The following is a 27844-nucleotide window of genomic DNA, read 5'->3' as shown; positions in this document are numbered from 1 at the left end:
AGTGAGAGTCAGAAAGACACAGGATCTCAGGGCAGCAGCAGTTCAAAGAGCGAGGCAGAAAGACACAGAGTTTCATTGAGAGAAGATGTTTTATTAAAGGGAAGGAAAAGTCACACAGACACACTCAAACACACACACTTATAAACACAGAGTGTGCCACCCAGACAGAGAAGCAGGAACCGGCTTAACCCAAGAAGTACGACCATTAGCGAGAGAGGACAGATCTAATAAGGACACACATACTGCAGGCTACTCTTTCTCCATCCCATCACACACACACACACACACACACACACACATACAAACACACACTGGTGCTGGTGCTGAGTGTGTGTGCTACCCAGCGTGAGGAGCAGGAGGGCTGTTCGATCCTAACAAGTGGAGCATCAGGGAGGAAGGAGCAAGCGGGAGGATGGATGCCTTTTGCAGACTGAGTGGCCTGGACCCTCTGTGGGTGAGTTTGTGATGTGTTCACTGACCCTGAAATCACATTTATTGACTGAGTTTGTCTTTTTTTTTGTTGCCAAGAACAGATCATGTAAAGCCATATCCAGTTCAGTTATAATGAGTCTGAGTATATAATGTGAAGTTTTGTTGTAGTAAATTTGATGCTCAGGTGATATAGGAAAAGAGTTATATCTATCAATTACTAAATATATATATTAAACAGTGTTTTTATCTTTCTGAGGCTGAATAATGAGCCTCCACTGTTATTGATGGAAACTGAACTTGCATAACACAATGCGGCCATTATGATCTTATGTTTACTTAGTCTTTTTAACGTCTTTTATGAGAATTAATTAATATGATCCAGTGATTAAAAGCATTAGCACTAGCCACTTTAGCATGCTGTCCATGGGTCCTTGGCCATTAGTTACACTGTTCATTGGCATTAGACAGGTTTTTACTGGCCAGCTGAGAATTTAAGTCAATAATAGAATGAGAAATATTAAAGCTGTGTGTAGATAGGGGGATGGGTTCACTGGCAGCACTCAGCATTACAGTAAGAAACTCACAATAGCACACACTGACCTTCTCAGTTCACAGACTGTACATATGCGAGTGCTTTAGCAATTAATTCTAAAGGCAAGTCTGAATGGGAGAATTTACCTTTGGTGTGTGTCAGAGTTGCATTTACCGTCACTCTGCTCTATGATTCAACTCATTGAGATGCTGAGAAGTGAGGTTGCGTCACATGAATGAGCTGCTGTTTTTGGAAAGGCTTATTAGTCTTGTAAATTAGCAATCTTCCACATTCTGAATCCCGGCTCGAAAATAGAAGAATGGCTGCGATCCAGCTGGAACGCCAAAAATGACTGGATGCACTCGGTCCCAACTTGCCTCAAAAACCCCCTCCCCCACTTTATCCCTCCACTTCTCTGTTTTTCATTACAGCTCTTTCTCTGTTTTTGCCCCAGCAAAACCTCAAAAGCAACGGACATTAAACTTTGTTGAGGAAGTGAAACAAAACTGAGTATCATCCTGTGCGGCCCAGCTTTGTCATGAAAGTTCAAAGTACAGATATGATGTTGTTAGCTACATAACATCCACCGCAAAGCACTGAGGGTGTTTTAAAAGATGTTTTTGTCCCATGTTGGCTGCTGAGTATCCTCACTTATTATCTGTAGTAATCAACCTTTTACATATTTGTGGGAAGACGTCACTGTTGACTCATAAATCAAAGCCGTAAGGTATAGCTGGGGATTTATATGGCTTTGATAATGAACTGAGCTTGTACAGTCCAGGAGGAAGATTGTATTTAGTTTCACCTTAAATCAAGCCATCCTGTAATTTGAACAACAGGTGGTGGTGAAACTGTCAGGAGAGTGATCGATGCTCTCTGAAATTACAGTCCTTAGTTCGTACACGCTACATACTTACATTAGGTGAATAATGCTGTTTTCAAAACTGTTATACTCACAGCTAATTGGAAGATTTCACTTGTTTAACTCATCATTAGCAGTATTTTCACTACAAGGGCCTTTTAGGCACTGGATTGTTCTACCAAATAAAGAGGATGTAAAAAAAAAGGACATTTTTCTGTACAGTTAAATTCTCTTTTCTCCACTTTCACATCCCTGTGTTTGTTAGGTAAAAATAGACACCTTGCAGCACCCAAGCTGTTGGCATCTACTAGTTTATTGCAGCCACTTCAGCTGAGGGTGAGAAACAGGATAAGTACTGAGCAGAATGCACAAGAAAAAGCTTGGAGTGTGTTTGACAAGTTGGATTTCTTACATAAAAGTGCTCTGTTCATTTGCCTGCCATTGACCGCAGGAGTCAGAAGGGTCTGCGAAAGTAGCCTCCCACTCACTGCTTCTCAAGAGATTCATCACTTAAACAGGTTTTGGTACATCAGTGCTCACAGAGACCACTAGTATGAAGTATGTGCAAAATGGTGCGTTTATTACATAACCATAACCAGGTATGTTATGAAGATTTATGTGGGCATACTACTTGTCTACTTGTGGTGGAAAAGGTAGTAGCTTTGATTTGAACTGAAACAGGCAGATTACAGTGAGACCGTGCTTCAGACCGTTGCGGCTCCAGCGGCGGCAGCGATTGATGGGGAATTTGTATTAATCAGTCTTCATGCTGAGACATGAAGCCCCGAGCTGCAGCAGCATCCGTCCGTGTGAAGTGCATCTCACCTGCCGTGGCTCACTTGCATCAGGGGATGTGGGCAGACAGTTGTTACATAATGATCCTGCTGTTGCCACCAATTGTGGCCACTTTCCCTTATCCCGGCTGGAAGTCTATCAGCAGGGCCAGACTGCGCCGTCATGCTAGAATCTTTAAACCACTTCCTGTGGTGACTCCGCAGGGCAGTCTCGTTAGCGCAGCCAGACACCCGGCCCCTCATTAGGGCCAGTGAGGTGATAAACAAGGGAAGCAAGACAACAACAACTCACTTAGCTCCGTGTGTTTTTCTTTTTCTTTTTTTTAAACGATAGACAACCTATCCTGGTTCTGCTGCTGCTGTTACATAATCTCAAACTTTTGGCAGCATTTGCCCAAAACACCTCGTCTGCATGGGCTGTTTATAGGTTTATTTATTAGTATAAACCTTGACCTCACAGTTAATGTGTTGACAACTTACACTGTCCTGCTCCAATTAGGAAACAAGCCAGAGACGAGGTTAGAAAAATCCCAAAACGGACTCTGTTTTTTAGCCAAAAAAAAAAAAGAAGGCCTCTTCCAACTCACACCGTCTGAGGATTGGGCACAAACACATTTTCTGTCAACTTGCTGTGGTTTCACTCACCACTGCCTTGATGGATGAAACGTAGGACCTGCACCAAGTCTGGGTTCTCTCTGACTTAGCCCTCACCAGCTCTGTCTGTCAGATGATGAATATAATCTCACAGTTTGACCTCAATTTTTGACCCTTTAAGTCTATTCTACTGATCTGAACTTTCTTGTTTTCTCTTTGTCGCAGGACTGGAACCGCACATGGTACACAGCCAACCCAGACCTGACCCAGTGTTTCCAGAACACAGTGCTGGTGTGGGTTCCCTGTATCTATCTGTGGTTGCTGGCCCCTTTCTACTGCCTTCATCTCTACTGCCATGACCGCGGGCGAATTCAGATGTCGTGCCTCTGCACTGCCAAGATGGTAAGACTTCACACAGACTTTGGCCGGTTTTCAGTGTATTGTGTATGTAAGGTTTTTCACATGACTGAAAGCAGCAAAAACAACTGCTATTTTTCCTCAACAACGTCCCCAATTTCAACAGAAATATATCAGCAAATGCGACAGTACATCCAGAAAGTTTCTCAAATCAGTCTCTCATTACTCTCCCGCCCTGTTCAGGTGTTGGGTTTCCTGCTGGCCTCTTTTGGCTTTGTGGAGTTCTTCTATATTCTGCTGGAGAGGAGCCAGGAGATCCAGCAGCACATGGTCTTCCTACTCAGCCCCATCATACGCAGCATGACTGTGGTAAATATAACAATAGTGTTTACCCACACATCTATAACTGACCAAATTGGACTTAAAAAGTATAATTTCATGTTTTATTATTTTTCTAGATACAGCTGATATGTAATTATATGTGATATTTAAGCAATTATGATACAGGGCTTTAACCTTGATCATAAGTCTCTTGTTACAATCAAGCAAGCTTTATTCCTGATCAAGTTTTGAAAGGGTTATTAAACAAGATTGTGCTATGGTGATGCACAGTGAATGCAAAGGAGTTGCGTAATTGTGCAAAAGTTCACTAAACTCTCAATGGGTTCATTGTTTGCGTATGAAAAAAGCCTAAACTATTGAGCCATTGCACATTTTTACATCCCTGCTGCATTGCTCTGGCTAACTGAGAAGTTTGGGGAATATTTCAGCATGTGTCCTGTTGGCTCACATGTAAACGTGCAAACACATGAAAGAATATATAGCGTACGTGCAGTATGTTGGCCAGACACTGAGGCGCAAAGATGCATAGCCAGAGAGAGATTTATAGTGTTGCAGGCAATGCAAATATTACAGTACCCTGAAAACACAGCCTGTGTTTGGCCATCACTCACCAGGGTGCAGAATACATATGTCATGACATCACTTACTATTTGATGTGGACCTTAGTGTACGTATGTGCAAAGTTCCAGTGCAATGAAAATCTGATTTCTAGGTGCCATGTCATAAAGAAACAATTTTTCATACAAACTATAATATTTCAGATGCAGCATGACCTATTCTTTTCTAAAGTATATATTTACCCCACATCGCAGATTACAGGCCAATCAGTCATAAAGTGAGAGCGGCGCGATGGTTAGTGCTTGTCCACTCATGCAAGTGGTGAAAGTGCATTGACTAATCATGTGCTTTAATTGTATGAATCTCCTCCAACCTTTTGATTCATCTTTAAAAAACACAAAACCACTGAATATAAAGATGATGGCATGCAATTGTACCCTATGTTTAGTCTAATTACACAGAGGGATTCAGCCTTTTTGTATACGTACTACAGGTATGCTGTTGGACGAGAAGTTCTGACGCCAGTTTCTTCTTTGCGCGCCATTGTTCTGACCAAAACTGTATTTAAGGTGCAGCATGTTTAATTGCAATGTCTCTACAGACAGGAAGAAAAGACAAAGGACACAACATTCACCCAGAGGTTTAGAATTAATGAAACATATCCGAAATGCACAGTGTGCACAGTAGAAACAGCTCAAACAGCTAAAATGGTTTGATCCAAATCAGTGCAACATCCGTGCCAAATTTATGCTGTCTGGGTGAGCTCTTTAATTTCTACAAATGTTGTTTGTCTTTTCTCCCTCAAAGCATCTTGAATCAAACCATAATGGCCCTCCCTACCTGGATCAGGGTGGTATGTAAGGTGGGCTACAGAACATTATTTATAGAAGATAAGGGCTGGTGTGCAATCACAGAAATGTTTTCAGTGGCTGGTGTTGACAGAAATGATCCTGAATGTTTCGTTCCCACTCATTTTCAGGAGATTTTAAATTAGGCTTAACTGATGTGTAGGTATAAACAGAGGAGGGGTGCAGCTCACAACATGGGTGGCATGACACATTTAAAATGCTGGTTATCCTGGGCAGGAGTGGTATAAGAATTACAATGCAGTAAAAGGGCGCAGAGCCGAGATAGAGAGGGTTTCTGAAGTCCAGTGAGCCTTTAAAGCTGACCCACAGAGCCGTAGAGCTTTACTCACAAAGCTTCCTCTCTCTGCAGCTTCATACAGGTCCTGCACAGTCTCACTCTCTCCAAGTCAGACAGCCTTGACCACCTGTGGTCTTTTCAGACTCCTGAGTAAATACCAGCACGTGTTTGGGTAAAAATACACTGAGACGTCTCTTGTATTGAGGGATACATTTCAAAAAACGTTGTTTATTTCGAGGATATCATTTATCACAGCAGGGGGCCAGACAACAACCATCTCCTTTATCATATTACGAGCATGTCACCAATCTTTAAATCTACTTGCCAGACCTATCTTTATTAAAGGATATAATTTTCTAGATGTTGATTGTAGCCACCCACCACCAGCAGTTCTCTGGGCGCAGGCCTGGAACACTGTGCTCTTGTTGCTCTCACCAACTTGTTCTGTTGCCCTCAACTCATGTAAATGTATGGGAACAATTTTGACCACGTCAGTCAGCCCACATTCGAATCATAGTCACTATTGAAAAGTACAAGCATGACACTGACTATAATCAGTAATACCATGACGTAAAGCTCCTATTCCTTCCCCAGCACCGCTCGCTTCCCGTGTAATTATAAGTTAGGGTTTTGATTTGGGGCTTAGTGATGGACTTAGTTCCACCCACTGACTTGTACAAACAGATGGGCCGATGGTTTGCAGTAATATGGCGAGTCAGAGCGGAAGGCCGGGAATAGGCGGGCCCTTGCCCCAGATGCTGACCCAAGGTCAGCTATATGTTTTCCTCACTTATATAAAGGTTTGGATTTGGACTGATGCAGCCTCAACCTCATCAGCTCAGGACGTAAAGTACCAGCAGTCGGGAACAGAGAGTTCTTGCCATGAGCTTGGTACTGCTGACTGACAGACTGTAGGTCTGATAGATGTAGCCTAATAGTTATGTAATCATAACCAGTGTAAGAAACACACACTACTTGTGTGTAGTAGGGTGTAGTCCTCCTAGAGTTGATCAAAACTAGAGAAAAAGATCCAGAAGCATTATGGGAATATATATATTCAGCTAAAATCTAGTTTTTGACGAAAAGAATATTAAAATATCATCTTTAAGTTAAAGTGCTGTTATTTACTTTGAATATTAAAGCTACACTTATCAATATTTCATATTAACGAAATATTTTCTGTCACCTTCATCATTGCATATCAACTTTATAAGGTGGCTATAGATCGAAGGGTGGCCCACAAGTTGCAAAAAATCAGTTAATTAATGTTTAAGTAAAAGTAAGCTGCTTGCATTCAAAAACTAACAAAGAAAAGTACAAAAGTAAACAGAGTTACCAGTAACTAGAGGACATTTCCACTCGTAAAGCACAAAAAAAACCACATAAAATTCCTGGACGATTGTGTGCTTCGAGTTCACATGTTCTCCCGGTGTTCACATCCCCCCTATAGGTGTGCCTTTGGCTCCAACTTCCCAAACACATTCAAGTCAGGTTGACTGGAGACTCTAAATTCCCCATAGGTATGATTGTAAGTGACTGTCTATCTGTATTCATCCTTTGATGGACTGGCAAGAACCAAGTATGAGGGAGAAATAAATGACCTAAAAAATAAAATAATCACTACATCAAATAAACAAGAACCTTGGATGTTGTTTATATCAACACACACTTCTCTTCCTACAGTGTATCGTGTTGTTGATGCGAAAAACGTATATAATTACCAGACCACTATAGTTTATAACAGGACAGTGCCGTGGCTCATCCCAAAGTTACCAATGTGGTTCTCATTATGAAACCTAAACCCGCTTTCTCCGCACTTGGCGATGAGCTGGCATGACAAAGTGACGTCTCACTTGGCCAACCACTCAGAGACGAAACAATTATAGTGGTGCTAAGGCAGATGCATGACTTCTCTGAGGACGGACAGACAGCCGTGTCCAAACACTGAATCAGTCTTATTTTTGAGAAAACATCACAATTTAGAGTTTTGCTTTTTTTTTTAAGTAAAGTATATAGTAATGTTGAGAAGTGTGTGTAGGGCGTGCGGCATACCATACATGTCGAAGTCTGCCAGATCACATGTGCGCCTGAAACCAGGGGAATCCCAGAAACCCAAGTTCTTTCTTAAAACCACCATCAGCTGCATTAGATCAGCCGAAATCTTATTATATCCTTTGCGCTCTGTTGGAAACATTGGCAGTGACGCTGGCAGCTAATACAAGGGAGCTAGTGCTTTATTTTTCCCTCGATTGAATTAAAGGGGAGTAGCACTAAATGGTAGCTTGCGAGGAAGATTTTCCCAGTGCAACTACAACTTTTCTAAAAACTCACCAAAGAAGAAAAAAGATTTAGCCTGAAGTCAGTTCAGAAGTGATAATAAAAGTCAATTTGTACTTGGAAATCACTTTTTTCTTTGGGTTTTTTTGTCCTTGGTTTTGTCAGTGGAGTCGCTCCAAGCTCTTTTGGCTCTCTGCTCTCTGGCTCTAAAACAGATTTATTCCCTCTCCTGTGCAGAGAGTCACACATGTGAATTCTGTCTTTCTGTCTAGATCCTGGCCTTATGCATCATCCAGTTGGAAAGAATAAGAGGCTGTCGTTCCTCTGTATTCCTCTTCCTGTTCTGGATCTTGGCCGTCGTCTGTTCCCTGGTGCCTCTCAGAGCTAAAATCCAGCTGGCTATGGATGAGGTATGTAGTTAGCCTATTAATTAATATGTAATATAAACATGCCATACCATTTAACATGAATATTATCACCATGTAATTACACACGGTGCTGTATATGGCATCATAAAAAAACTTTCTCACAGTATTCTCTATATTGTATATCAGGAGTAAGTTGCAACCAAAGTGAATGTGTTTTGTCAGGTTCGAACTCATTGAACCTGCAGTGTCAAAACACTGTGCAGGGATATCTAATCAGGTCTACTCTTGCCCATAGTCTAGACACAAGACTCCAGCAACACAGCTTGAGATATATCCTGTGTCAGCAAAGAGTTTCTATTTCATCCCTCAATTTTAACCAAGGTAACCTAAAGTTAACCAAGTTTTGGAGGATGACACTGCCAATTCTGGTCAAGCCTGTGTGTGTTTAAGTTTGCCTTTTCTTCCTGAGTCTCCTGTCAGACACTGCAATCATTGTTGTATGGGGTAAGTTTCTATTTAAGCACACACAGCCATGGGGTAGTCACATTTGCATTTCTATAAAAACACACAAACACACACACATCCATATTTCTGTTTTATCGTCTTCAGTGTGACATTCCCACACTGCTTGGGGGAAAGTAATGATGGCCCTGGGATAAATGCTGGTGAGACATGGCAGCCCAGGGTCAGACCAGAGGAACGTCAGCGCTGTGTTTATGGGCCTACACTGCCGTAAACACAGCCAGATGGAAGTCTATGCATCCACACAGAATGCGAGGCCATTTAAGATCTAGACACAGATGTTTTCATTTCATTCAACCGCACGTGCACGAAGGATACACACGTGACCACCGTGTATTTCTCCTCCATATCGTGTCAATCAATCAGTGAACCAAATCAATATTCCCTGATTTTTTTCATCTGTTCAACTGTAGATCAAGGGCGCTAATAACACCAGTAAACATCAGGTGGATAATTTCTTAAAGACAGAATTGAAATGATATGCTGCAGTGTCAGATTTGCAGATGACAAAGCCACAGTTGAACTGTACTGGAGAGCTTACAGAGGTACTGGAAGGTGGATTTTGTTACCTTTGTACACCTGTGTCTGTGCTATGCTAAGCTAAGCTGCACATGAAAGTGGTATCAGTTTTATCAGTCTTCTTTGCAAGACAGCACAAAAGTATTTCCCAAAATGTCAACATATTCCCTTAATAACCACACAGCTGCAGTAGAAACAGTACAGGATTACCCAACATCCATTCAAAACTGAACTGGAGCTGAACTTATGCTCAGGTAAAATTTAAGGACGGACTTCTAAAAATGTAGGCATTAAATAGTTAAGTAATAGATCTGTTTTACAAATTTGACATTGTAAACAATTTTAAATTTAGATTTCTTGGCTGGAATGGTTCAAATTTTGTTTTTCAGGTATGAGGTTAAAAACCTTCCGATTATGCCTCATTTCATCCTTTCCCCACGTATCCCAACGTCTCTTGGACAACTTTTGGACGACACTGTGTGTATACAGCACATATGTAAATACACACACAGACATATAAATATATAGATATAGATATATCTATAGATATATATATATATATATAATATATATATATATATATATATACTTGTGTGTGTGCAGCATATACTTTACTTGCTGCTGTGTCAGTTCACATTTATATATTATAGGCTGCTGGGACATTTTCTAAAGAAAGTATTTTACATTGCAGTGTTGACGGCCCGAGTTGACAGAGTTCATGTTTGTGGACCCATTCTTAGTTGCTTGACCTACATTTTTCCCACCCACTCTCCGGCCATCCTGACCCTGTTTTTCACTGTGTGGCCGGATCCAATCGGCCCCTTCATATCAACTTTCTGGGCACTGCATACCCATACTGCTGCACAACAGACTGGCTGTGGCAGTGCTGTTGACCTAGTAGTAAACAATGCCTCTGCCAGAACCCACAATTTCTGTATGTCAAGAATAACATGCCGGTCCTACATTTCACAAAAGTCTCTGAGTGGTTAATATCGCAGCTGTTGGCTTTATTGAAAGTATGGGTTGTGGTTTGTAAAACCACAAACTCCCTATTTACAGATACGGCCGCTTCGCGTGACTGAGAGGCAGCTTTAACTGTTGCTTCATTTATATAAAGTACACCATTAAAGACTTTGGGTTTTCACCCTGATTTAGCCTAAAGGTCCAAAATACTCTTTATTGTGTCTGTGATCTCAGTGTATAAACCATATCCTCTGCTATACAATGTGTAAGCATGGGAAAAGCCATTTAATGAATCTGGTGCTGTTGTGAAACTGCACACAAAGCCGCAGTGAAGATAAATAGCGCAGTATACTACAGGATGTGTGATTTCTTTAGTAATGTTGAAAGAGATGAAACAACCGAAGCACATTTTGATCCTGTTGAAAACATTATGTTTTGATGCAAGTAAAACATTTTTTTTTTCTGTGGCATGTGCTTGGCCATGAAGCCAATTAATGTTGGCCTTGGTTTAAAATAAAAGAACAACTTGTCTGGAATAGGTTAAAGTAAATAAACTCAAGGAACTCTAACTCAGAGATTCTGGCAGGGAATTCTTCAGCCCTATAGCAGCCTCCTTAGTCTGTGCTTTCTTGTTTATTCCACAGGGCATTGCCTCAGACATTGTACGCTACCTCGCCTTCTTCTCCTACTTCACAATCCAACTTGCCCAGCTCTTCCTGTGCTGTTTTGCTGACCAGCCTCCAGTGGGAAAAACCGTCTTGGAAAAGGTAAGCAGAAGAGAATGTATCCCACTTCCGTCAGAAATGTCCACTCCGGTCTAATACCCATGACAGAAAATGCCTTAGCAGCTCTCTTGTGGTTTTCAACTTTTTTTGTGAAGACACTTTTCCCTTTTGGAGGAAATGGTGTGATTCACCTCCCTCCCGCCTTCCTTCCTCTCTCGCTCTGGTTTCACCACTTTGACTTCCTGTGTGAATGAGTGCATGTGTGTGTTTGACAATGTTGTCCCACATACCATGAACACGACTCACTCATTTCAGCGTCGGATAACATCATGACCGCTGCCTGGAGTCTGTGACCACACAACAGCAAAGCCAATATTTAATACAGATCTCACCATCCCCTCAAACATGAGCCTGACAAAAACCTTTTCAAGCTCAAAATAGCAAGTTGCTACTGGGCAGCTGACAGGTGAATGAAAATGAGCTTCTGATCAATCAACCAGACGTGTGACGTAATATTTCCCCGGTGATAAACAACATAGCTGGAAAAGTCCCGTACCGGCTCTTGGCCGGCAGTGAGGAGGCTGAGGGTGCAGAAGCCGCAGTCTGGTGTGGTGGACACACCCATTGGTCCCTCCTTGTTGTGTCCTCCTCTTCTTCCTCCTCTTCCTCCCCTCCGACCCACGCTCTGGTTAGAGTTACTCACAGGAAAAGAGGAAGTGAGGGGATGAAGAGCAACAGTTTTGGTAATGAAGCGAGCAAACACCATGGTGAGGGGGAGGCTGGGTGGAGGGATGCCATAAAGAATGCATGAGAGGACAAACTTTGTGTGTATTTTCGTGTGTGTGTGTTTGTGTTTGTGTGTGTATCCACTTGTTGGACAGTTTGTGATGACACATTTCCGATCTGTCTGCACTAGACCTCAAAACGTCATCTTCACCATGCACTAACACTGAGGTCTATTTATTCTGTCCTGTGGGAGTTCATGGCCTCCTCTCCCCACAATGGACCACCTGACTGTACAGTGTTGTTTACACACATTACCATTCTTAAACACATCCCTCACAAGCGCAGCATTCAACCATCAACCGTTGGCCTCGGTGAAGCTGTGTACTTCTCGAAAGCCTTTAAGTGGTGAGAGATTTACTGCGAAAACAACTGTGAGTCTGGTCTTTAATCTGTTTCAGAATCCCTGTCCCGTGAAAGATGCCTCTTTCCTGTCAAAGATCCTCTTCTGGTGGTTCACTGGGTAAGATGGTTCTTCAAAACCCCCTTATTTTTAGTCTGACTCATTACAGCAACAGTTTTTACTTGTTTACAATAATGTGTGTGTTTTGATGACGATTACGTGCGGGAATCATCTCTGCGCTCCCTCCTCAGGCTTGTTGTGAAAGGTTATCGAACCCCACTGGCAGCAGAGGATCTGTGGACCCTGAGGGAGGAAGACACATCATACAAGATCATCTCTGAGCTTCAACAGGACTGGACAGCAGAATGTGCCAAAATTCAAAAGTGAGGATTCATAGATATTTGGTATCTGACGGTTTAAAGGGCGATTTCGTATTGCAGTCATAAAGTTGGGGGACTCACGATTGAATAAAGGTCAAATCTGAAGCAGCAGAGGTTAATATAGCCTGACTTTTAGTAACAAGTATTCCAAAAGCACTGGAACCTACATTTCCCATAATGCAACCTGTAGCATCATTTCATGTGGAATTTATCAATTTATACACTCATCTTTCCGTAACTCAGACTTTCTGATATGAATCTTTATTATCCGAGTCATAGACAAGATCGCCTTGATGACATCATAACCTCAATGAAATCATCGGGTTATTTTCTCAGACTTACAAAAGCTCCGTCCAGAGCCACAGAAGATATAACAGAACTGGTCTCCTCACAATGAACTGACCTTCATGTAAAAAGGAACTGACATGTGCAGGACGTGCACATGTCCCTCATGTTTCCTCTGGCTCATATGGCTTGCTATTTTGACACAGGCCTGTGATCCACTGTACAGCTCTCACTATTGTCATAGTTTAACAGCCAAAGAACCAGTTCCATTTTATTGCAATGTGGTCAAACGTCAACATGGTGCTGGTTGAATTAATGACCCGAGCAGAGCATGACTTAGCCATGATTGCGGTGAACTGAAATTTTGGATGCTTCATCAGAGACATCCAGGGACAAAAATAGGTCCGAAAGAGTCACTTGAGGACATACAGTACCATAACGTCAAGACACGAGCACTGTGTCATTTTCAAGGCTTGTTAACATGATCCAGTGCTTTGAACATCCGTCGTTAAGTCCAATAATTATGGCAGTGAATAATGCCTTTAACCGCTGCTGGCGAATTCTTGAGTCCATCACTGATGGCACGAATAACCTAGCAGTCTGTTTTACATTAACGACTAGAAAGGCGCCAGGACCATGTTGGGGCATCTCTGACACAGATGTCTCGTCTGTAACTGTGTGCATTTTCTCCCTCTGGCAGGCAGGAGAAGGCCTTGGCGTCGGGTGTGGCGCTGGGGAGCAGACTGCCAGACCAGGCTCAGCTCCTCAGGAAGCTGCAGAAGGAGCAGAGCTCTGGCTTCTTTCTGCTCAGGACCCTGGCACGCAAGTTCGGCCCATACTTCCTAACCGGTACCCTGTGTATCATATTCCACGATGCCTTCATGTTCGCCATCCCCCAAGTGCTTAGGTAAGAAATGTGCGCTCAGACATAAACCTAGTCTCAACATGAGTTGAAATCTGGCAATAAGTAGCTGTGGCGTGACTTGCCACTGTTTGGAAATATTAGCTGTATCTCAATCCAGTCTCATAAGAATCAGGGGGATTTGGTTTTGTGGTGCTGAAAACCCTAAAACCCCCAAAAAGCTTTTTAGGTTTCAAAGACAACAGATGTTTGTGATTGTTGTGCATATGTTAGTATAAAGATAGAAATCAGGCAGCTGGACTTTGATGGCAAGACATTCGAAATAAAATTGCTTTTAAGAAGATTACTATTGCGAGTAACTGTCATTATATTTGGAAAGAAATGTTGTTGTTGAGTTTTTCACATACAACTTTTCAGTGCTCGGAGTCCCACAAACCAAATGGCATTGAACACGCTGTATTAAGGAAAGTTGCAGCCAATACTTCCAAACCTCAGCTCAGACTGAAATTACCTGGATGGACAGCAATTCAGGCTTGAGTAAAAAAAGGTTTTATTGTGTTTTTTTGAAGTGAAACTGTCCAGCTCAATTTGGAGATTTAAGCGAAAGACATTATAATTTCCTGGGATGATAATTTAAAGAAACATTGTGGGAAAGCTGGAATACCACAGTCTATAGATATTGCTGTATAAGCAGCTCCTCAGATGTCACCTTCGTTGTTCTGTTTTAAATGATTTGTTATACTGACAACAACAGAAGCTGGCAACAGTGAAAACAGGTCACGGCTGACCCGCCACCCGCCACACCATCCGACCAGCCAGACTGGAATGTTGTTGTTGATGCACAGCGCAGAATCAGTGGAAGTGTTAATTATGGTCACGGAGCTGTGAGCGAGAAAAGTAGACGAGACCACAGCCCTCTGTGCTCCGGCATGGGGGACAGGCAGAGAGGGAGAGGAGGCTCTAAATGGCAGAAATGCAATCAGACCACAATAAGGGAGCCGCTGGCCAAGTGTGAGGGCAGCCTGGCCACAGGCTGAGCACTGTTGTGCAACCCGAGCTACTTTGTGTGGACCAGTCAGACAGCAGCCACAGCAGTGCTCAAGGCTGTTGGTTTAAGGCACACAATGAAAGTCCAATGATACCAGATTGAACACAATAAATAAAATTGTGTTGACAGGGTAAAAGCCTGTCTGTCTGCTGTGATTTGTATCATTCACTACTTTCCAGGGAAATTCACACAGGACGTAGGGTTTTCATACAGCTTCGTCAAGGGTCAAACAAATAAAACATGTGCAAACGACCAATAATCTTGTATTAATCCTCTCCTTCTCTTCCACCACAGTCTTCTGCTGGGTTTCATGAGAGACGAAGACGCTCCGCTGTGGAAAGGCTACTTCTACGCGACTCTTATGTTCCTGCTCTCTTGCCTCCAGTCCCTCTTCAACCATCAGTACATGTACACTTGCTTCACAGTGGGAATGAGGGTGAAGACAGCTGTTATGGGCTTGGTTTACAGGAAGGTGGGTAGATCTGTGTCCACGGACATGTAGCGGCTAACCTCTAGATGCGACATAAATTACGTCTTAAATGGCATAAACAAAAGCCTTGTCTGCTTCCAGCCTGGAAAGCAGTACACAGCATGTGATTAACAGCTTTTACCTAAGATGAATGATCATCTGAAATCTTTATGAGGGTGTAAAATTATATCGGACAAAATGCGCTGAGTGCTAAATGTCTTTGTCTCTTTTATTGTCAACCCAGTCTTTGGTGATAAACAGCTCTGCCAGGAGGACTTGCACTGTGGGCGAGATCGTGAATCTGGTTTCCGCAGACACTCAGAAGCTCATGGACTTTGTGGTGTACTTCAACGCCGTCTGGCTGGCTCCTATCGAGATTGCTCTTTGTCTCTTCTTCCTCTGGCAGGTATGCTGAAATGCAGGATTTTCACAATGCCTCCCATTCATGCACAAATGCAATTTAACTGAAAAGCCCTTGACACTGCTTTATCATTTCTTCTATTCAGCATCTTGGCCCATCAGCTTTGGCAGGAATTGCCACTGTCATCCTTATTTTTCCACTCAACGGATTCATTGCAAAGAAAAGAAGCAAGCTGCAGGTAAAACCTGTTACAGGAATCCTTCACACTTTCACTCCAGCAGCCCTCACATCTGGCATGTTAGGTCAGGGATGCCACAGCTGGTTTAGATAGTGGCTGAAGAGCCGCGCGGGTGTTTGGCCTGGATCGTACATTCTCTCTTGTCCTTTTGATGTCTGCCCCATATAATGTGTTTGAAAAACAATGACAGGAAAGGGTGGGTAGTAAGAAGACATAATTTTTCATTTCTTTGGAAAAACAACAGACGATTCTGTAAATTTGGATGCCAATTTAATCGAACTTAGGCTTCAATGCAGTGACCGCATTCCTGGCCCTTTGTTGTTTCCTTGTCATAAAAATCACTAAAATGTAACAAGCAATAAATTCTTACTGAATTTAACAAGTTCTGTGATGTTCAGGAAAACTACTACAGCTGTAACAAGCGCAGACAAACCCATGTTTACAAATGTATGTATCTGCTTTGGTCTGGTAATTGTCTTTCCACTGTGCCCCAGTTTCAGTTTGGGATTAGGGTTTGGTTTTTTTTTTTAAATAAAATGCATAAAAAAGAAAAAAAAAAAAACATTCTTTGTCTGTTCAACAGGAGATCCAAATGAAGTTCATGGATGGCCGCATCAGACTGATGAACGAGATCCTGAATGGAATAAAGATCTTGAAGTTTTATGCCTGGGAGAAGGCCTTCCTGGAGCAGGTTTTGGGCTACAGAGAAAAAGAGCTCAAGGCCCTGAAAAAGTCTCAGATCCTTTACTCCATCTCCATTGCATCCTTCAACTCCTCTTCGTTCCTGGTAAGAGCACTAAACTGAAATAGCTACAAATAAAGAGGATAATCCTAAAGCTGGCTCAAAGGAGGAGGCTGCTGATATTTGTTTTTCTTACAGTTAATTTCATGAAACACCAAAACCAAAAATTCATTGATTCTGCTAACAAGCATGTGTACCCAAAACCTGATATAGCTTATTCCTCTACTCCATAGACCTCACTGTTGTCCAACAAGACTATACAGCTAAAGCATGCTAAGATGCTGATGTTAAGCAGGCATCCTTTTACATTTTGCTAATTAGCACTAAAGGCAGATTAAAGGTGAGGCTGCTGAGAATGTCATAAACCAAAGTACTGGATCCATTGGACCCATAGTGATGCTAGATTAAATGAGCTATTCATAAATTCTGCTATTGCTACATAGCCAGCATTAGAGTTAACAGCTGTTTACTGACCAGTCTACAAGAAACTTGTAGTCATGGCAAACCGACTAACAGTTGTCCAGACATTTCTCTCTAAACCACATGCCAACCTCATGGTGGGCGCACAGGAAGAGTCAGGGGATCACCAAAGTCATTAGAAAACAGCCTCTGGGCACCATGAATGTCTGTATGAGACTTTATTTTAACCTATCCAATAGTTGTTGAGATAGTACTTGTGACCGGTGTAGGAAAAAAAAAGATTGCCTTGCAAGAAAAGTGGGCTGAGTGCCAAAGACAGGGCAGCGAAGTCAGACAGTACCAAGAGACAGACTAATGCTTTGCTGTTGGTTTTGGTCTTTTCACGGGATATATTGACAATTACAAAAATTTAGAATAATGCCAGCCATATCCTTTAAATTGTGGCTCTAAAGATGATCCATCACGCATTATTCTGCCTGTAAAGGTAACATTTAGTGTCTTTACCCTAAGATTGCCTTTGCCATGTTTGGAGTCTACGTGATGCTGGATGACAGAAACGTCCTGGATGCACAGAAGGTTTTCGTCTCCATGGCGCTGATCAACATCCTTAAGACCCCACTTAGTCAGCTGCCATTCGCAATAAGCACAACCATGCAGGTAGGCGACATTTCACTTTAATACTTATGGTTGCTCTGAGATATTTTCTCCATCCCTGGTGACTGGTCAGGTATATCTTCATGTTCCCGTATGATGGATATAAGTCAGTTAACTAACCACGGACTCTGTTTTAGGCTATGGTTTCACTGAGACGTCTGGGAAAGTACCTGTGCTCAGAAGAACTGAAAGTGGACAACGTCTCAAAGACTACATTGAGTTCTGGTAGGAGCCCCACCCAAGTATAAAATATTACACTGAATGAATAAACTACTATACTTCACTGTTTAATTTGAACAATTTCCTCAATTTGGTTCCCATACTGCCTGAAATCATGGGCTGTCATAACATAAGCAGCCCACAAGATTTTGTTGTTTATATCTGTGGAGTACCACAGTCTTGTATGGATCATGTGCACTGTCACTTCCCGGGTCCAGGCCTGACTGGTAGACATGGTAATTATAGGATGTTCCCATTTAGTGGTTGAACGTAAATCATAGCATGAATTCAGACATATGAATCATAGAGAAATAAAAGAAAATGCTGCGCTCTATTGTCTGTAGTCTGTCAACACTTCCTAAGACAGCTTGTGAAAAAGCAAGAGCTCTGTAATTTGCATGATTAAGCAAATTCACTTGTAATTATGCCCAGACTGCACTCTGACAAGTAACTTCAAGTGGGAATTTTGTTTTGAAAGTTTGTTTGTCTCTCAGGTTAAATGAACATGTCCTGTGTTCAGTGTTTTGTTTATTTCACTCACTCTTTCTCTCTTGTTTAGATGGGGAAGATGTGATGATAGAAAACGGCACTTTCAGCTGGTCTGCAGAGGGCCCTCCATGTCTTAAAAGGTGTGAGTTATAAAAAAAACAAAAAAAAGAACCAAAAAAACAAAATGTCCTATCAAATCAAGAGAGACTTAATGGATAATTTCACTTCTTTGTTGACAGGATCAACATCCGTGTGCCACGAGGTTCCCTTGTTGCTGTGGTGGGACATGTGGGCAGTGGAAAGTCCTCTCTGTTGTCCGCCATGCTCGGTGAAACGGAGAAAAGAAGTGGTCAAGTCACTGTCAAGGTACTGACCTTATGTTCCATGTGCAAGATCTATTCGTAGTTTGTGGGTTAAATGTAATAAATATTGACAGTCTCTCTCTGTCTTCGCAGGGCTCTGTGGCATATGTGCCCCAGCAGGCCTGGATTCAGAACGCCACAGTCCAAGACAACATCATGTTTGGCCGTGAGAAGCTGAAAACATGGTACCACCGTGTGCTGGAAGTCTGCGCACTGCTGCCCGATCTGGACATCCTTCCTGCTGGAGATGCTACAGAAATTGGAGAGAAGGTATTGACATTTTTCTACTTCTCAAAGAAGTAATGAAAAATTCTTTCTTGTCTCCAAATCAGCTAAGTTATGTCTGAGATTTTCTAATAATCTTGTTCTTGCAGGGACTGAACCTCTCGGGTGGGCAGAAGCAGAGGGTGAGCCTTGCCAGGGCTGTCTACAGGAAGGCTGATGTATATATGCTGGATGATCCACTTTCTGCGGTTGATGCGCATGTGGGTCAGCACATCTTTGACAAAGTCATTGGCCCTAAAGGAGTCCTTAGAGACAAGGTAATGCATGTAGCAAAACCCACAATGTGCAATTTAGCCTCTTCAATTCAGCTGCAACAATCCAATGGTTTTATGACACCCAAACCACTTACAAGCACATGACCCTTGCTATTGTTATCATAATGTAGAAACCACCACTTTGCTGATGCTTTTGTTTTTAAGAAAGCCTCAATTTGGTGTTGGATTGTGCTTACATCTTATTTTTCTGACTTGTGTGGCATGCTATACAGACTCGCATCCTGGTGACCCATGGGATGAGCTTCCTGCCGCAGGCTGACCTCATTCTCGTCCTGGTAGATGGAGAAATCACAGAGAGCGGGTCCTACCAGGAGCTGCTCAGTCGCCACGGTGCCTTTGCTGACTTCATCCACACCTTTGCCAACACAGAGCGAAAAGAGAGCGCCATACAGAGAGGTGAGGCCACATTTCAGCAATTCAAAAGACGCTGCTCTGTTTATTTCAGCTTTTGTCAATTAGTGTTTGTTATTTTGTATAAAAGATTTGTCATAAATAAACTCATAGTATGTAGAAAAGAAAACTTAACATGTGCAATTAACATGTCCGTTTCCTGTAGCTGGTTCCAGGAGGTCCAATGCTCGCCTCAGCATGGTCGACTTCATGCCATTCTCCAGAGACCTGTCACAGGAGCAGCTCATTGGGTACGTAAACAAATGTGTAAACTGTCATAAAGATGTGTGGCATCCCAAGCATCCTTTTTATGAAACTGACCTTTGACCTCTCCATATTCTCCAGGGGAGACACCACTAATACCAACCTGCAGAATATGGAGCCTGTGTCTGAAGCAGACCAGGAACAGGTACCAGAGGACTTGGGCAAGCTGACTGTGGTTGACAAGGCCCGCACCGGAAGGGTAAGTCTGAAAATGGATAGATAGATAAATAGATGATTAATTGAATAAATGTAGATGAAAAATATAAAACTGTTGATACAAAGACAAACCAAGTTCTCTGAATCCTTGAGACTGACTGGTATTTTTTGTTTTTCTACAACAGGTGAGGTTGGAGATGTACAAGAAGTACTTCAAGACCATCGGCTTGGCCATCATCATTCCCATCGTCTTCCTGTATGCCTTTCAGCAGGGGGCCTCATTGGCCTACAACTACTGGCTCAGTATGTGGGCTGATGACCCCGTTGTTAACGGCACCCAAATTGATACAGACCTGAAACTGACTGTGTTTGGGGCTCTGGGCTTTGTGCAAGGTCAGTCAGTTAAATTTACGAGTCCTCCTGGACAAACACTACAAATGTTTTGAACGGTTCACAGTGGTTTGTTGACGTACGACTCTGGTGTGATCAAAAATCTCTCCCCGCTGCTCAGGTATCGCCATCTTCGGTACAACCGTCGGCATCTCTATCTGCGGCATCATCGCATCTCGCCACTTGCACATGGACCTGCTGATGAACGTGCTGCGCTCTCCGATGTCTTTCTTTGAGAGCACACCCAGTGGCAACCTACTCAACCGCTTTGCCAAAGAGATTGACGCCATCGACTGTATGGTGCCCGATGGTTTGAAAATGATGCTGAGCTACGTCTTTAAACTCATGGAGGTCTGCATCATTGTGCTGATGGCGACACCTTTTGCAGCCGTGATCATCCTTCCTCTCGCCTTCCTTTACGCCTTTGTCCAGGTACGTTTTCCCCCCTGACATTTAAACTGACCACTGTTGACTCTGATCTTTATTTTGTCTGAGAGCATTATGTTAAAGGCGGCTTAGCAAAAGCGCCGTTCCATTACTGTATGTTATTGGAAAGCTCTGGGCTCCAAAACCAACCCTGCTGATTTTGCCATTCACTTGTATTTTGTTCCCCACCTGCTGACATAGATGCTACACACATTCACTATGAATCATGGGAAAGCCCTCAGCGCTCCCTCTTGGTTTCACTCATTAAAGCTGGTATTTTACTTTTCCACTGTGGACTACAGAGCTTCTACGTTGCCACATCCTGTCAGCTGCGCAGGCTGGAAGCTGTGAGCCGCTCGCCCATCTACACCCACTTCAATGAGACGGTTCAGGGCGCCAGCGTCATCCGGGCCTTCGGGGAGCAGTCGAGGTTCATTCTGCAGGCCAATAAGAGGGTCGACTTCAATCAGACGTCCTACTTCCCCCGATTTGTGGCCACCCGGTGAGATTATATGTGATAATTACAAAGTGCTTTAACTTAAACAGTTCAGGGGGATGGTCATGATTCACATTTGCCTGCCCACAACTAAATCACTGTTACATCCACAGGTGGCTGGCAGTCAATCTGGAGTTTGTTGGTAATGGCGTGGTCTTAGCCGCTGCTATTCTCTCTGTGATGGGAAAAAACACACTGAGCCCGGGCATCGTTGGTTTGGCTGTGTCACACTCCCTCCAGGTAAGAGCCTCTACCTGCACACACAATCACACAGTAACAGTGGAGGTGTCCCAGTATGCATCTTATTAACAACAGAAATATTCATCAAATCATCAAATAAAATGATTTAAAGTAAACCTCATTGCCTTGGATATCGCAGGTGACTGGAATCTTGAGCTGGATTGTGAGATCCTGGACTGACGTAGAAAACAACATAGTTTCTGTGGAGAGAGTCAACGAGTATGCTGACACTGTTAAAGAGGTCAGTGCTCCCGGCACACACACATTCAATCCACTAAATTCACCACTGTGCAGGCGGAGGGCTTTTTTGTTCTCTACTAACCCTTTGTTGTTGTCTCATTTAGGCTAGCTGGAGTAAAGAAGGCAGCTCCTTGCCCCTGGCCTGGCCCCAGACAGGCACTATAGAGTTTCAGGACTACGGGCTGCAGTACCGTAAAGGCCTCGAGTTGGCTCTGAAAGGCATTACCTTGCATATTCATGAAAGAGAAAAGGTGAGTCATTTTGTGTGATACAAAACAATATTTGAAGTCTTCACCGGTCCTAATCCTGGATCACTTTGAATTGCTTAAATTGCAGCATCATGTCATACATAAATTCTCACTCCAAACCTCTTTTTATAGGTTGGCATTGTGGGTCGAACAGGAGCGGGGAAGTCCTCACTTGCCCTGGGAATCTTCAGGATCTTAGAGGCAGCAAAGGGAAAGATCTTTATAGATGGAGTCAACATCGAAGACATCGGACTCCATGACCTCAGATCACGCATAACTATCATTCCTCAGGTACGACAGTAGTAATAACAGAAACTGAGCCCTGGCTTTTATCACATAAACTGTTTGCAATAGTTTCAATCCTTATCCAGTCTAAAATAAGCCATTGCAAATTGTAATAATCCTGTTGCCAATCTGGACAGTGTTGAATAACAACTGCTGTCCTCTCTCCCAGGACCCTGTTCTATTCTCAGGCTCCCTCCGGATGAACCTTGACCCCTTTGACACCTACACCGATGAAGAGGTGTGGAGTTCATTAGAGCTCGCTCACCTCAAAAACTTTGTCTCCAATCTGCCTGACAAACTCAACCATGAATGCTCAGAGGGAGGAGAAAACCTCAGGTATACGACAACATTGATATGACACGTTGCAATCTAGATTAACCACTAGCTGTTGTTTTGCCTAGTTGGTCACCAATAAATTATTATAAAGATACGCAAAGCTCCAGTCCTTGTTTAATATGTGATTCTAACCATCCCTCTCCAACTCTCCTTTGTCTGTATAGTCTGGGTCAGCGCCAGCTAGTGTGCCTGGCCAGAGCCTTGCTGAGAAAAACCAAGATCCTGGTTTTGGATGAGGCAACAGCTGCTGTAGACTTGGAGACAGATACACTCATCCAGTCCACAATCCGCACGCAGTTTGAAGACTGCACTGTCCTGACCATTGCTCACCGCCTTAACACTATCATGGACTACACAAGGTAAAAATACCAAATACTTGATGGCTACAGCTTCTCAAATGTGAGGATTTGCTTTTGTTTCCTATCACTGTGATCTGAATACCTGCTCAGACAAAATAAACCATGGAAAGACATTACTTTTGACTCTGGGAACCTGTACAGACAACACAGACAAAACAACTGATAAAAAAAATTACTGCTAAGTTGCAACTCTACAGTTCACCAATGCATAATCATAAGGTACTGGATCTAAAACTCATCTTCCTCCTTTTTTTGCTGCTTCACAGAGTGATCGTAATGGACAGAGGCCACATTTCCGAGATGGACTCTCCAGCCAACCTCATCGCACAACGGGGACAGTTCTACCGAATGTGCCGGGAAGCTGGGCTGGTCTAGGGGGTCGTCGAGCTTCGTACCATGGTGCTGGTGACCCGGTGTACAGATGTGGCACCTTATTTGTGTGGCTCTCCAACACATGTTAAATTGGGCCATTCCAAGATTTATGGCAGCTCAAAGCGCCTCTCCACGAGGGCATTGTTGATGAATCTCAAGAGCAGCTGCTGACGCAGTCCCTACAGTATTTGTTGGTTTTTAAAACACACAGAAACACTGTCCTAAGAGACATTGTGAACCTCAGATGATGAACATTCAAAAGAAAGCTCTCCAAGCTATAAATATTGTATATAGAGTAGTGGAGTCAGTTTATTCCATGAAAGGATTAAGCCTAAGGCTGGGATGAAAGAGTACTACAAATCTTAAGGATTGTCATTCTCTTTATGAATGGGAGCTATATTATTTTTGTAGTTTTTATAAGTGTTTATAAAGCACATGACATATTGTTGATGTTCTCTCAGGCTTAAATGTTGATGTTTACTCATACTTTTTTTAGCCTTGTATACCAAAAAAGAGGCACTATTGTAATTGTAAATTGATAGAACTCTATTTTGCCTTCTTGTCCCAGAAACTGGGACAGGAAATACTCTGACACACTAACCTTCAAAAGGTTTACTCTGGCAAACGCAGGGGAAGTGAGGTTTTCGCAACCGTCAAAATCTGAGCTCAAAGCAGCCAATTTAGCGTTTTTATATGTCAAAGAAGAAGAGGAAAACACTGAAGTGAGCCAAGGCATTAGCGACCGTCCAACTATGTTGTGGCTGTTGTTTATTTCTGTCAAAGTAAACATATAAAAACGTCAATAGAGACCTTGCTGGTCAGATTTAACCTGATGCCGGTAGTGAAAACCACCGTGAATGAAGAGAATGCCTCTTCAAAACAATGGTGATAAATCTCTGTGTGATTGTCTCTCTGCCTCCACCACACTAACTCAGGCCATACACACATTTGTAGAGAAGAGAAAAAAAATCAGTATTGTTCTTTTGGTGCTGACATGACAGACTGTATATAGTCCACATTGACCTTTACTCTCAATTCAAAGAAAGAACCCAATGAACTTTTCAAAGAGAAGAGGCATTTACTGTTTTTGTCTTACTGGTTTAGACAATATATTCTGAGAGAAACCCTATAGTTTATTTATGTCAAATGACAAAATGTATTAAGTGTCCTTAAAATTTTGAGGATTGTATTATATTTATACTTTTTATAACAAGCTTGTTCATTTTTCACTGACTATTTACTGTTAATGTACTGTCTTGTTCCATACATCATGCTGGATAAATAAAATTTATTTGAGTCTGTAATCATGCTTTAACTGTCTTTTTAAGGGAGTTTGGCATAAAATGCATAAACATACTTGCTTTAAGGAAGCCCTTTAAATACACATTTAAATATAGAAATAGTAATGTTTTGAAAAATAATACTCATGAATAAATAAGGCAAGTTGAAATGAAAGCACAACTGAAGGGATTGTTTAGCTGAATGTACTGACTATTTCACTTTTGTATCATAAGTGATCCAGATCTTATGGTATAGTAGTGGGCTAATATGAATGGCCACGTTTTGATGTTTGAGACCAGGATGTGATTGACGCACTTACATTTATCTTAGAGATCCCCTCCACACATATTTAAGACATCGAAGAATTTTACTATGACATAATAGATTGTGTCAAATTATTATGATCAATTAAATAGTTGAAATTACATTTATTGTGCACTCTGCACATACATCATTCTGCAAAGTGAAGCACAAGCATCAAAATCAAGTGACAATATCCAACACAGTGGAGGAGGGCTTTAACTATCTTTCACCAATCATAATTTTGTAATTGAAACAGTGTTGACCCTCATTTTAAGGGTTGTTAATTTTTAAATAATAATCAATATTACATACTGTGAGGGTTTCATGATCCAGGTAGTTGTAGTTACTACACTCAGTCACTAGATGGCAGGAAGTCTGTGGTATGAACAGGAGCAGTTTGTCGTTTGTTTACACTTGTTGCAATGGCGACCATCACTGAACTTAAATGTGGTAAGCGCTCACTGTCTTTCCTGATTTTGTTGCTTAACTACTTATTATAGTCTTAATTTAAACAAAAGCAAATAAACGACAGACCAAGCCGCTGCACATGTTACTCCACAGCTACTAACACTGGCTAGCTAACGTTATTTTAACCATAACAACATGACGCCCTTGTTTACGAGTCTCCATTCAAAAGTTTGACAATTCAGCTTAACAAACTGGCTCTAAATCTAAGGCAAATGTTAGCCTTTAAACGACTCACCGCTTTCTCTATAATTAAAATGTACATTTCAATTCGGCACAGCTAAAAAACAAATACAAATCATACAAGTCTATTTTTCTATGGATTTCCCATTGTTCGCAAACGCTAGCTATCGTAGTTAACGGTTGCTAGCTAACGTTAGCTTGGTGGCTTTTGGGCCGAAGATGATTGTGATGAAGTTGTGATACACACTGTTTTTAAGTGAAGACGGCTTAGTTATGCATTACGATTTGGAGTCTAGTCTCTGAAGATCCAAATAGTAGTATAAATCATATTTGAAGAGCTCTGTAGTTTTGCTAATTACTAAGTAACTAAAAAGTAAAAATGTCAAGCCTTCCATTAATTGTGGTCACAGGGCCACTTAACCTGCCTGATTATCATATTAATCCGGTAAAAACGTGAACATTTTAGCCGTGAGGGAGACGCTGGAGTCCCGCGGTGTGCTTGGCCAGCTGAAGGCTCGTATCCGGGCGGAGGTGTTCAGCGCCCTGGATGACCAGCGTGAACCTCGCCCACCGCTGTCCCACGAAAACCTGCTAATCAATGAACTCATCCGGGAGTACCTGGAATTCAACAAGTACCGGTACACAGCGTCAGTACTGACAGCAGGTGGGTGGAAATAACAAAGCCGAAGCACAGATAGTATTTTCACACACTGGGGGGTAACATGACCACAAAGCTGTGATGAACTGATGCAGCATATTTGCCAACAGTACAGTGTCACTTAAAGTGTTACACAAGGATTGATACATTGGTTAATATTGCTACACTGTTGGAAACACTATGTACTTGGGGATCATCCTCTTTCAAATTAAGTAAAAGAAGTGCCATTTTTTTAAATGCATAAATGTTTTCATGTGAAAGCCGCACTATAACACTTGGAAAGTACTTACTTTTCAGATTCCAGCTGTTGTTTTGAAACCAATCACTATTGTAGAGCAAAGTGTACTACTTCTAAACTCAGCACTGTTTGTTTTCCCAGAATCAGGCCAGCCCGAAGCTCCCTTGGACAGACAGTTCCTGGCAAATGAGCTGAGAGTCGCAGAGGATACCAGCTCCAAGTCTGTGTAAGTGAGTAAGCCAGGATTTGGGAAATAGCTGACCAGTCTGCTATCCAACACAGATTTCAAAGATTTACTGAACTCTCTAGGGGTATGATCAGTTATAGGATGATAATTTCATAAAATCTGTGAATCATCTCCATCATCATAGGTTCATTTTGAAATACCTTGAGACTTTGAATAATTTCAGCTTGTCCCCCCTGCTTTGGAAAAACATGACTACAACCAGTTTGTGTTGTGAAAGTCTACATTTCTCTGGGGGTCTTAGTTCGGCACATGTGACTCAGCAGATGCATCAGGGATTATAGCCTGGCTAGTGTCATTTTCATATCACTCTGTTTCTCTTCCTAACACTTGTGTACCAACAGGGAAAACTGAAAACCCCATAATTAAAACAATTGGAAAGAGCATGTACCACTGTAACCATCAACCACGAGGACCCTATCAGTCAGACCATTTATCTCTGTCTGCCTTTGCTACCAAAAAAAGAGAGAGAAAGAAAAATGCAAAAATGTTAATTACAAGTTTACTTTTTCCCACATTTTACTTTCCAGACCTCTTCTCTATGGCTTAGTGTCCCACTTCCTGAACAGTAGTGACAATGGAGGGAAGGTGTTTCTGCGGGGTGCCTCTCTGCCAACTGCTCCCACTGGCAGCAACACAGTGCCTGGAACTGATGCTTAAAAACTGACAATGCACTGAATACTGAAATAGCATGGACTGAAAAGATGCTTTGACGCTCCAATACATGACGTGAGATGTTGCAGCATCTCCTTGGACTTCGGTGACATAATCTTCTTACATTACAGCACAGAGTATAAGAATTGTGGTATGTGAATGCAGGAAGTATTGCATTGTTTTTTTAAGTTGCCAAATGACCCCAAATGGCCTTTACCTGTTTTGATTTTAATATCCGGTTTCACCAATTTCACTTATGGTGGTACTGCTTACGTTAGTCCATATTCCTCGCTCTCTTGATAATTCAGACAGAGATAAATTGAGATTACGTTCTATTTCAATTTACAAATGTTTGATGCTTTAATATTGTCCTTTCATTGTTAAAATAAATGTTTTATATTTATACACTA

General features: G+C 42.2%; 2 protein-coding genes and 2 long non-coding RNA genes across 6 annotated transcripts; 2 read left to right on the top strand and 2 right to left on the bottom strand.

Annotated features, from left to right (window-relative positions):
- The first annotated feature begins 3 nt into the window (after window positions 1–3).
- Window positions 4–24712, top strand: abcc6a (ATP-binding cassette, sub-family C (CFTR/MRP), member 6a). The gene is made up of 31 exons (XM_056372082.1): window positions 4–454; window positions 3440–3616; window positions 3815–3940; window positions 8167–8304; window positions 10911–11033; window positions 12176–12237; window positions 12369–12500; window positions 13483–13689; window positions 14987–15164; window positions 15406–15567; window positions 15668–15760; window positions 16344–16547; window positions 17433–17579; window positions 17714–17801; window positions 18355–18424; window positions 18524–18650; window positions 18740–18916; window positions 19021–19188; window positions 19419–19602; window positions 19763–19847; window positions 19942–20059; window positions 20202–20409; window positions 20528–20838; window positions 21135–21334; window positions 21442–21568; window positions 21708–21809; window positions 21913–22059; window positions 22189–22347; window positions 22511–22677; window positions 22842–23036; window positions 23303–24712. The coding sequence occupies exons 1-31, from the start codon at window positions 413–415 to the stop codon at window positions 23409–23411; spliced, it is 4533 nt and encodes a 1510-aa protein (XP_056228057.1). The 5' UTR covers window positions 4–412; the 3' UTR covers window positions 23412–24712.
- LOC130166471 (uncharacterized) lies at window positions 19687–20285 on the bottom strand. 2 transcript variants are annotated; one of them, XR_008827150.1, is made up of 3 exons: window positions 20149–20285; window positions 19918–20065; window positions 19687–19824 (listed from the first exon to the last, which is right to left on the bottom strand). It is a non-coding gene; the product is annotated as an uncharacterized LOC130166471 (long non-coding RNA). The 2 variants fall into 2 exon arrangements; XR_008827151.1 differs by having other exon boundaries at window positions 19688–19824; window positions 19964–20065.
- Window positions 21456–26706, bottom strand: LOC130166470 (uncharacterized). Of its 2 annotated transcripts, none has more exons than XR_008827149.1 (5): window positions 26589–26706; window positions 22177–22250; window positions 21891–22034; window positions 21686–21768; window positions 21456–21582 (listed from the first exon to the last, which is right to left on the bottom strand). It is a non-coding gene; the product is annotated as an uncharacterized LOC130166470 (long non-coding RNA). The 2 variants fall into 2 exon arrangements; XR_008827148.1 differs by lacking the exon at window positions 26589–26706 and adding an exon at window positions 25888–26089.
- cep20 (centrosomal protein 20) lies at window positions 25215–27844 on the top strand. The gene is made up of 4 exons (XM_056372081.1): window positions 25215–25442; window positions 26107–26304; window positions 26678–26762; window positions 27311–27844. The coding sequence occupies exons 1-4, from the start codon at window positions 25415–25417 to the stop codon at window positions 27438–27440; spliced, it is 441 nt and encodes a 146-aa protein (XP_056228056.1). The 5' UTR covers window positions 25215–25414; the 3' UTR covers window positions 27441–27844.

The sequence above is a fragment of the Seriola aureovittata genome, chromosome 3 (assembly GCF_021018895.1).
Source record: "Seriola aureovittata isolate HTS-2021-v1 ecotype China chromosome 3, ASM2101889v1, whole genome shotgun sequence".
Lineage (NCBI taxonomy): Eukaryota > Metazoa > Chordata > Actinopteri > Carangiformes > Carangidae > Seriola > Seriola aureovittata.
Note: the sequence above shows the minus strand (reverse complement) of the source record. Positions and strands in the feature narration are given on the sequence as shown.